General features: G+C 45.7%; 1 protein-coding gene across 1 annotated transcript in view; it reads right to left on the minus strand.

Annotated features, from left to right (window-relative positions):
* The window catches only part of heg1 (heart development protein with EGF-like domains 1), a 19,266-nt gene extending 10,938 nt beyond the window's left edge, over nucleotides 1-8,328 (minus strand). Inside the window, exons 1-3 of the mRNA XM_063213433.1 lie at nucleotides 7,286-8,328; nucleotides 1,356-3,170; nucleotides 636-749 (exon numbers count right to left, since the gene is read on the minus strand). Coding sequence (XP_063069503.1) covers nucleotides 636-749; nucleotides 1,356-3,170; nucleotides 7,286-7,604 — 2,248 coding nt within the window. The 5' untranslated portion in view covers nucleotides 7,605-8,328. The remainder of the gene's footprint in view (nucleotides 1-635; nucleotides 750-1,355; nucleotides 3,171-7,285) is intronic.
* Between the last annotated feature and the right edge of the window lie 1,839 nt (nucleotides 8,329-10,167).

Here is a 10,167-nt window from a genome sequence, read left to right on the forward strand (position 1 = left end):
AAAATATCTTTCTGTTCAGAAGTTACTAGAGGTGGTCTTATGGTATGTGTAATCCTCTTTAAGTCAAATCCAAATCCTAAATGTTATGTTTGCTTTCCTTCCAACTTGTTCACAACAGTTAAGTCAAATTTTAATTCCTTGTGAGACTATAACATGAAAGGTACAGTCTGGTTCGTCCAGTTTACTAGGCTGTCCTAAAATATCATGCAAAACAATAAGAGAATAAAATGCAATAATACCATAAAATGCATTCAAATAATAAAAAAAAAAAAAACAACCAAACACAGACTAAACTTCAATAAATACATCGTTACTGCTGCAACCATCAACTAATTACGGAAAACCTAGTGGTAATAAACAAAACTACAAAAAGACAAAGGTTAGTGCCATTGCCCAGTGCTGTCTCCTGTCCTGTCCCCATAGAGTGGTTTGGAGATAGTGGCCATTTCTCAATGTCAAGTGTATGAGCCTTGGAAGTATGTGAGACTAATAAGTCATGGCCAGTGAATGGATACTCCGCAGAGTTCACCAAAGAGTATCCAATCACTGGGCTTGATTACAAAGGCTGATACACTTGGAAGGGTGCACACTAGATTTTGAGAAATGGGCAGTGACTGTACTGTACTGTATCTCACCCTTAGTGCACGAGGGTCCTGTCCACGCTGGCAGGCACACACAGCTGTGAGTGTTCCCAGCGCGCCTCACACACGTGCCCCCATTGGCACAGAAGTGTGTGCCGCAACGAGGCCCTGAGAGAGAGAGAGAAAGAAAGAAAGAAAGAAAGAAAGAAAGAAAGAAAGAAAGAAAGAAAGAAAGAAAGAAAGAAAGAAAGAAAGAAGGAATCGAGAGAGGGAAAGAAAAAGGAGAATGAATTTGAATTTGAGAGAAGGAGAGAGAGAGAGAGAGAGAGAGAGAGAGAGAGAGAGAGAGAGAGAGAGAGAGAGAGAGAGAGAGAGAGAGAGAGAGAAAGAAAAACAGAATGTGCAGCATATAAGGTTCCACACTTGAGGTTCTCCACTCCACCTCAGTGCTCAAAGCAGGTTATTCAGACACATAGTGTCTGTGGAATAATCAAAAGTGACTGTGAAGGTGTGAACAGTTGTAACACCTAATAATGCAGTATGTCGAGGTAATTCGTACGCTATAATGTGCCAAGAGTTTTCTCTGTAATACTAAACTGGAGTTATGTTATGAAAATACTGTACATTGTTCGTGGTGCTCGGCGTATTTGCGCTGGCCGCAGAGAGGGGGACACACCCTACTGTACGCCTTAAGAGCAGCATAGCTGCATAAATGTGCTTGTTCTGGCACACAAACGGACACGACACACCAAAAGACAGACAAGAGAGACCGACCTGGAAGGGGCGTAGTTGGCTTGAGGTCCGCGTGCGTGGTGGCGCTGGTGGTGGTTTGGGGCTGGGTGGTGGCGGTGGCGGTGGGGGTGGCGCGGCTCTGGGTGGTGCGAGGCGGCGGGGCGGCGGTCGGGGGAGCCGGGGTCTTGGCGTAGGAGGCGGTGGTGGGCCGGCGCTGGGCCGTAGTGTTGCCGGGCGTGGCTGTGCTGGTCTCCAGGTGCAGCGTGGTGACGTCCGTGGACACATCCTCCCCACCACCTCGGCCACCCTCCTGGGTCTTCTCCTCGGGCAGGGTGGAGGTGTGGGTGTGGGTGTGGGTGTGGGGGCCTCCTGTTCTGGACGGAGGGGGCTCCTGGCGGGCCGGCGTGGAGGGGGTGCTGGGAGCTGGTCCCTGGGTGGTGTCGGTGGTGACGATGGTGGTGGGCTGCGTGTGGCTCTCCACCGAGGTGCTGGGCACCAGCAGGCGGGTGGAGATGGTGGTGGGGAGGGTGGTGGAGGAGGAGGAGGAGGAGGAGGAGGAGGGGGAGGCGGTGGTGGTGGGGGGAAGTGGTGTGCTGAAGGCGGGAGTGTCCGTAGGGGTGCCTCTCTCCTCCTCCTCCTCCCTCCTCTCGGTGTGCTGCTGGGGCCCCTGTGTGGCAGCCTCCGGAGGCGCTGTAGGGTGGAGGGTCTCGTCCAGCTCCGTGGGGCCCTCGGTCTCGGGCGTGTAGGGCTGACGGCCTGACTTGAAGACGGAGGCGTCTCGAGTGACGGTTCCTCCGTGGGCTGCGGGAGATGCGGTGGTCAGACCCAGGACGGTGGTGCCCTCGTCGGTGAGTGGCTGGACCCCGTCCGTCTCCCCCTGTCGGCCCGTGCTCATGGCCCCTGTGGAGGGCTCGGTGGACAGCCCGCCTTCGACTACGCCCGTGACCGTCCGCTCTCCGCCGTCCTGTTGGGACGTGACGCTGTGGCGGCCATCGTCCAAAGACAAAGAGGGCGACGTGGACAATCTGACTCCCCCCTGTGACTCGGTGTGAGATGTCCCGCCGCTCGTCTGCGTCTGGCCGACGTCTGTCACGTCCGCTCCCCGGCCTCTGTCGGTATTGTCGTTGTTGAGCACGATGAGCGGAGGGGTGGAGCTGAAGATTATCTCTGTATCTGACGTCTGCTCAAAGCCCTGCTGCTGCGTGACGTTGGGCAGGCCTGTCTGCGACTGCGTCCACGTAGCAGACGGGCCGTCGCGCCCCTCCGTAAACCTCCCCTCGGAGCTGTTGGGGGTGCGCTGGGAGTCCAAGGAGGTGACGGTGAGGTCAAACCCAGCGGAGGTGGATCCATCGCCCCCCTTGCCGGAGGAGTGGGTGACTCCCTTCGTCCTCTCCTCCCAGACGAAGGCTTTGGAACTGGTGGCCTCGGACGAGACCGAGTCCTCCGTGGTGGTGGTGTAAGGGTAGGTGCTGTTTGAGGTGACGGACAGCAGGGTGCGCTCTCCCGCTCGACTAATCGTCGTGGAGATGTACGACGCGCTGCTGCTGCTGTCGGTCTGCGACGGGGAGTCTGGGTCTGGGTCGCTGCTGGTCGACAACCGGCTGACCTCCGGCGGCGACTCCCGGATGGTCCGGGACTCGATGGACAGCCGGCTGTCGAGGGAGAGGCTCGGGAGCAGGTGCGTGAAGTCCATGTGCTCTCTCTCCGTGATGCTGATGCTGCTGCTGCTGCTGTCCGCCATCCATTCGCTGCTGCTGCTGCTGCTGCTGGAGCTCATGGTGTCTGTGCTGTGGTATGTGGCGCTTGTGTGGTCAGCAGTAAAACCCTCTGTGGAGCTGTGTGACTTCAGCTCTGTGGCTAAGAAACAAAAACGATTGCGAGAGGTTAGACGTTGTTTAATTTGCCACATAATCTTTAATAAGTCAGCCATCAGAGGTGAAGCATTTTTACGAGACAAATTTTTACAAGGAGAATTAAAAATATGCTGGATGGCTTTTCGGCTTAAAAGAAAAGTCTTGGCCGTTACATGAACTTAACCATTCAGGAGATTATAGTAGGGCCTGTTATGTGCACAAGAGCCCACAAGAGTGTGCTTCGCACCGCATAGATTTAAGCAGACACATCCAGAGGCGGGGGCGAGGGGAAGATGTTTTCAGAAGTGGTTGCGGATGTAATGATTTTGGGTGGAGAACAATTGGCAGCCCTGCCTGTCTCAGCTAACAAAAGCTTGGGCCCTAAAAATGGAGGTGACTGGGCCCATAGGGGATGGCAGTTTCCTTCCTAGCGCTGACCTAGCAGAAGCCTGCATTACAATAATGTCACAGCCTGCACTTCATATACTACGAGAAATAATGTCACGGCAAATAATCCAAGAGTTAATAATTATAGAGAGAGTCAGAGAATATTTAGAATGGAGAGGTAAATATGAGATAAATATGTATGATATAAATATTCAGGGCTCTAAATGAACACCAGCCAACCAGCCAAATGCTGGTGAAATTTCAGTTTGGCTGGTAGAAAAGACCAACTTAATAGCCACTTTGACCCATTAGTGAGTGTGAGTTTGGCTAGTAAGATGAACATCTACGAGCCATCTAAGAGCCCTGTAAATACAGTGTGTACATTACATGATGTAATGTAATGTAAAAGAATATTCAGGTAGAATAGAGAGGTACAGGATTCACAAAAAATGAGGGATATTTGGGTTTTGGTAAAATAATATATTAATATTAAGTGAAGTAGTTGAAAGTGAATTATTGTAAAGTAACAACTACTGTGCGTTGTTATAACAGATAGCAGTTGGTGTTAAATCAGTTAACAGTAAGCGTGAAGTCATTTTAAGTGCAGCTAAATTTAGAAAGAAGCCAAATTATACAGTCCAAAAATAAGTAGACGGCAGACAAATAAAGGCACATTATAGGGTAGAAGTGGTAAAAGAAGCTAAAGACAGAACAGTAACATATTGACTATCACATTGTCACCGGCACTTTTCATCAGACGTTTCATTTTCCGAAATTCAAAGACATTCTCTCAAAAATTCATGAAAGCGTTCATATGAAGAAATCCTGAAGTTGGAAAAGAAGGAAATGAAACAGTGTTTGCTTGGTGTTTTGGGTGTGCCGCGGGAATGACAGCAGTTTATAGTTTGTTGCCTTCAGTTTGGAATTGTGAGAAGCCAAAGCTTGTCATGAAAACATCTCCCAACCACCACTGGCATTTACTACACAGCCAAACAGCCACCAGCAGGAGAAGGGGGACAGAGAGCCAATGAATTAAAGACTCTGTAAACAAAACACAGGCACACACACACACTGCTGTAGGGTTCTTGGATTGCATGGTAAATCAACGTGCTGAATCAGTCCAGAGATATTACTTATAACCTTTTGTTCTATCTTTTTGATGTTTCTTGTTTTTGTCTGGCTTGCACAAAATGTGCTTCTTTTCAATGAAATGATCACTAAGCTATCCGTAAACACAGAGGTGGAAAGTAACTAATTACTTTACTCGCGTTACTGTAATTGAGCAGCTTTTTTGTGTACTTGTACTTTTTAAACTACTTTTGAAAATTTGTAATTTTACTTAAGTAAATTTTCTTTCGAGTAATGGACTTCGGTACATTTTACAGCACAAGCGTTACTGAGTTAAAAAAAAAAAACTCTAGAATTCTTGCCTAGTCAATAAAGAGTTGGCACGTCTCTCACTCAAACAATGACGGCTGACATGGAGGCTGACGATGGAGATTCACTTAACTCAGGAGATCAACATTAGCTGTTCTTCCTCTAACCCAGTGCACCCCTTGCACATCTAGAGGCAGAAAACGCTGATTGTTAAAAAGTAACTTTTTACTTTTACTCAAAGTACATTTTAAATTATTTACTTTTTACTTGAGTAGATTTTTTGACTGGTAAATTTACTCGTACTTGAGTACATTTTCAACAGAGTAACAGTACTTGTACTTGAGTACAATAGTTTAGTACTCTTTCCACCTCTGCGTAAACAGAATGGGACCACAACACCTGTGCTCACTGGCGTAACGCAAGTACTCCAGGTCCTCCTTCACGCTACCAAGAATGGGCCCCCGAATGAAAAGAGGGCCTAATATCATGTGGAGGGGGCCCGTTTCTTCAAGTCAAGGGTCCATGTGACCCTCAACACCCACAACAATGAGCAACTGTTGGGGTAGTTGTGACCTAGTAGTTAAAGCGATGGACTTTATATCAGAGGGCTGCAAGTTCGAATCCCATCCTTCCACTACCTATCTCACTCCATGGTTGAGATGGACTTGCGGTACCTAACCACACACTGCTCCAGGGACTGTAACCAATACTCTGCACTTAAAACAACTGTAAGTCATCTTGCATTTTTTTTTTAAAAAGTGTCAACTAAGTGTAATGTAATATAACTGTTAATGTAATCTTTTAGGTTCCTAGAGTGCAAGAAAAGAAAATATCTGACTACAGCTATATAAGGGCCAGTGACTAGAGGCTTGTATCTGGTCTCCGGTAAGTCTTCAAGATCAGTCAAGCTAACCGGCATATATGACTTAACTTAGAAGACACATGCAGCAGGTGATCTACCTACTTAACAAACCATTTTTATCTGTAATAGATCACTGTGAGAGAGCTGAACTATTTCACTGTGTTTTCAATATACCACATTTGTCCACTAAGAAGACACTACTGACCCTAGGTTTGTTAGAGCTGGACATAGGTGCCGGAAAAGGGGATGCAGTGGTGCAATGGGTCTTTCTCAATTTTACTGAAGACAAATGAGTGGAGTCCAGCAGCAGAAACACTGTTAAGAAATAAAGAATGAAGGGAAAAAATGCACCACCACTTTAAAACTTGTTCTGGCTCCCTTGGAGCTGGAGTGAGTATGCACATGGAGTGCAATATAGACAACTAGCAGGCTTTGACAGGTGTCATTTCGTAATGGAATGGCTGCCTTGGAGAGAAGGTCTTTTTTTGCCTTGAACTCCTCATTCCAAGCCGATCCCCAATAGATCTTTGACACGTCTTCCACTCATTCACTAAGAATTCAGGTCATGTCAAGAATTCAATGTCATGGACTCTATAACTGTGGAAAAATGTGAAGTCTAAAGCAAAGTTTGACGATTTGAATGTAGGGTCACCAGGTCAAATAGTTCCATAAGTCCATAGAGTGATGGGATGACAGTGACAGTTGTTTAATAAAAACAACCGACACAAAAAACACACTTCAAGCCTTTACTTTGTGTAAAGTAAAACATTAGAATACCATTTTAGAATCCATACATTTACTTTTATTGTAGTCCTCACTTTTGGGTCATTCAATTCTTCACAGGCTGAGTATTGTCTGTCCTATTCATGAAAATTCACGTTTTTCTTTTTTTAAGTCAGTGTCTGAATGGAACATGTAGCCTAGGTGTCTCCAGGTAGGGGAAATCCCTCTTTTAAGCTGCATGCCTCATATTGTCACCCACGCTGCTTGGTTGGTGGTGCACTTTGAAATGCGTTCCTTGTGCATCTCTCAAAAGGGAAAGCCCGGTAGGTAAGCAAGAACTTTCCATGCGTAATACACTACATGATCTAACAGGTGGATGGAGAGCATGGTGGCAACTGTAACACACCTGACGGCAGTAGGCCTACACTTGAAATGGTAACTTTAAAAATAAATCTCACACCCAGATTCAAATGGGAACACGTTAGGTGTTTAATGGGCTATATTTATTCCACGGAGACGGCACATTAACCCGAAGTTGTTACCCCATAGCCACAACCCACCACTTATACAAATCAGTCAAAATGTAGACGCATAGAGATTAGTTTGCACCATTTGCACTAATCGCCCTCATGGCCTATTGCGAATCTAAGCGGCATGACCGGTGGCCACCATAGAAAAAGTTAAAATCATAACGGGCTAGTGCTGACGGGCCATGCGTAAAAAGTTACGGCCAATAGTTGATAATCGCGTAAACCCGCCGAGTTGCTTACCCGATTTCATTTCAGCATGGGACTCAGAAAAGTCTCGAGGAGTATCTGTGGTCCCAACCAATGAATCCCAAAAGTTTGTGGAGGCTGCGTTGGTGTGCTCAGTTCTGGAAGTCGCCAATTCCTCTTGTAGGGCAGTTGCAGATATTTCTGTGAAAGCAACATCTGAAAATCCTCGCGACACATCTGTCGCGTCCCTGGAGTCCGTAGCTGTTATTGGAGTGAAAGTTCCATCGAGGGATTTCACAAAAGTGAAAAGAACTATAAGTACAAGGTGATCTATGAGTCTCAAAGTACACGTTTCCATTATAACGACGACCATGAGACGGCGAAAGGCAAACTCTTAATAAGTAGAGCGGCAAAGTGTCAAGGTCCACCATCGGAAACTGGGTCCTCTATCAATTGCTGATAGCAAAAATCTCATAGGACAGCCCAATGAGCCATTTAGCGGTATAGCGGGATTTATTTCAATGCATGCTTCCAGAGGCTGTGATTCAGAAGCCCGTATCACATCCGAAACAGAAGACTCCGCCTCCAGACGCAGACGATAGCGGTTTCTTTCCACCCAACTCGCTGTGCTTTCCTGAGGGCGAAAGACAGCCTTGCGACTGCGAGTTATTGTTCTTGCTGGGACTGAGCTGGTGGGGTCCACTCATTTTATAATTTGTGCGCACAGTAATCATCTAGTCAACAAATTGGAATAGAGAGTGCTAATGGCTTTTTCATTTTTCAGTTTATTTGTAAAATAGGCTACTTAACCCTGAGAAGAAAATAACATACTTAAAAACAGTAGGCTATATTTTTCTACACAATGTTCAATAATATTGAAAACACTTCACAACCAAATTCACAGTCATATATCATCTCATTTTAAACCACCCAAGGCTTTGGCACAGTGGAAACATTCACTTTTCCAAGAATGAGAACATATGTGTGCTTTGACATTCACATCTTTAAAATCATTTACATTCGCTCACTGACCATGAGGATCACAATTCACAATGATTCGGTTCCACCTGTCAGAGAAGCCAGGGGATGATGGTGGCACGGCAATGTCACTTGACCTGCGACTGCCCTATTGAGTCAGGGCTTGTGATGAAGGAGGACTGGTGGTAGCGGCCGCGAAAGGCAAAATCTGCATTTTCTTCTGTCAGCTGCCTGGTTTCCATGCCAATGGTTGACAAAGAGGGTGTCACCACAATCTGGTCCCGAGGGCTCTGTCCCCTCCTGAAAGAGACACACAGAGGCCAAGATGGCCAACACTCAGTCAAAGCGGCTCGAGTCTCCGTCACCTCCCAACCAGGGTGGATGACTATGACTTCACATCTCATCATGAGGATGAGCCTGTGGTACTCTAATGCCAGCCACTTGTAATCTCATCTCAGATGCTTTCTTGTTTTTTCAAAGATATTTTTTTTGGTCTTTTTCGACTTTATTTATGACAGGACAGTATGAGAGGTGGACAGGAAGCGAATGGGGAGAGGTCGGCAAATGACCCGGGCCGGGAATCAAACCCGGGTTTTTCAAGTCAAGTAGGTTTTTATTGTCAATTTCTTTACATGCACTGGTCATACAAAGAATTTGAAATTACATTTCTTGCTTTCCCATACAGACATAGGGTTGGCCGCATGGCAGAGGAGTGCCCTACCGGTTGGCCACGGCAGGGCCCATCTCAAATGTTTAACAAAAGTTTTTTTTCACAAAATTTGTTTAGGGATTTTTAGCCTTTATTTTTGGACAGGACTGTAGAGGAGAGACAGGAAATGAGTGGGGAGAGAGAGAGACGGGGAAGGATCGACAAATGACCCGGGCCGGAACAGAACCCGGATCGCCAGCGTAACCCAGTGCCCTACTGTTAGGCCACGGCAGGGCCTAACTGAAGTTTTTAATCCCTGGCTACACCTGCATTTAATATTAACAGACAGAACCACTAAAAAGCTAGATTTTTAATAGCTTCTACCCTGCAACAGACAGACTGATGGGAAAACAAAAAAGACTTACTAACTAAACACTCAAAGCTGAGTCACCGTGCACAACCAGTGTACAGGTGCTAGTGACGAGCAGTCAAAGTAATTAAAAGAAAAGGGGGATATGAAGCAACAGCAAAATGCATTGTTCACCTAATAAACTTCCAGCAAAAAAGAGCAGTGTGCACAGATTTACCTACCAACTAACCTTATGGACTTTTTCTGAATCTCTCACCTTGTACCTTCTTAATGTCTTCATTTTCTATGTTAATGTCTTCATTTTCTATGTTATGTCATTTAAAACATTTCTTTTTTTTACTCAGAGGGCCACCAAAAGACTTCCAATGTGCCTTGACTACTACACACACATGGAAAATAAAAAAAACGTTTCATTTGAAGCTGACTAGGGCCTAGTGACGGCTAATATCTGTACCACCAACACTGAAATGGGGACAATTTTGGCGATACTTTAAGCTAAGTAAGCTTTTATTTCTGTGCATAGAGGTCTGCAGTATATTATTGGTATATCAGGAAATGTAGGCCTAATATACCGTACAACCAAGTCTTAATGCAATGATTTGCCATAGGTAATACTTTTAATACTTTTTAATGCTATTATTGAGTATGGCTAAACACAGAGTCTTGGATTAATTAAAGCCATACTTAACTGAGAACTAATGTTTCTCACCACATCTGTCGCAATAGTTATATAGTCAAGTAATTTATCATTGAAGTAGAAAAAAATGACACATAGACAAAGGAGAGTTAAAACTTTTCTTCAATTTTCAGTTTAAACCGTGTAAAGAGGAAATGAGTTAATAAGGCAAAGCACAAAAACTGAAGTCATTAATCTAGCAGGAGACAGTTTTAGAGTTTCCTGAAAGGCACGGCTCAGAGCCACGATAGCCTATTATCTGA

This window comes from Engraulis encrasicolus, chromosome 13 (genome assembly GCF_034702125.1).
Source record: "Engraulis encrasicolus isolate BLACKSEA-1 chromosome 13, IST_EnEncr_1.0, whole genome shotgun sequence".
In the NCBI taxonomy this organism is placed as follows: Eukaryota; Metazoa; Chordata; class Actinopteri; order Clupeiformes; family Engraulidae; genus Engraulis; species Engraulis encrasicolus.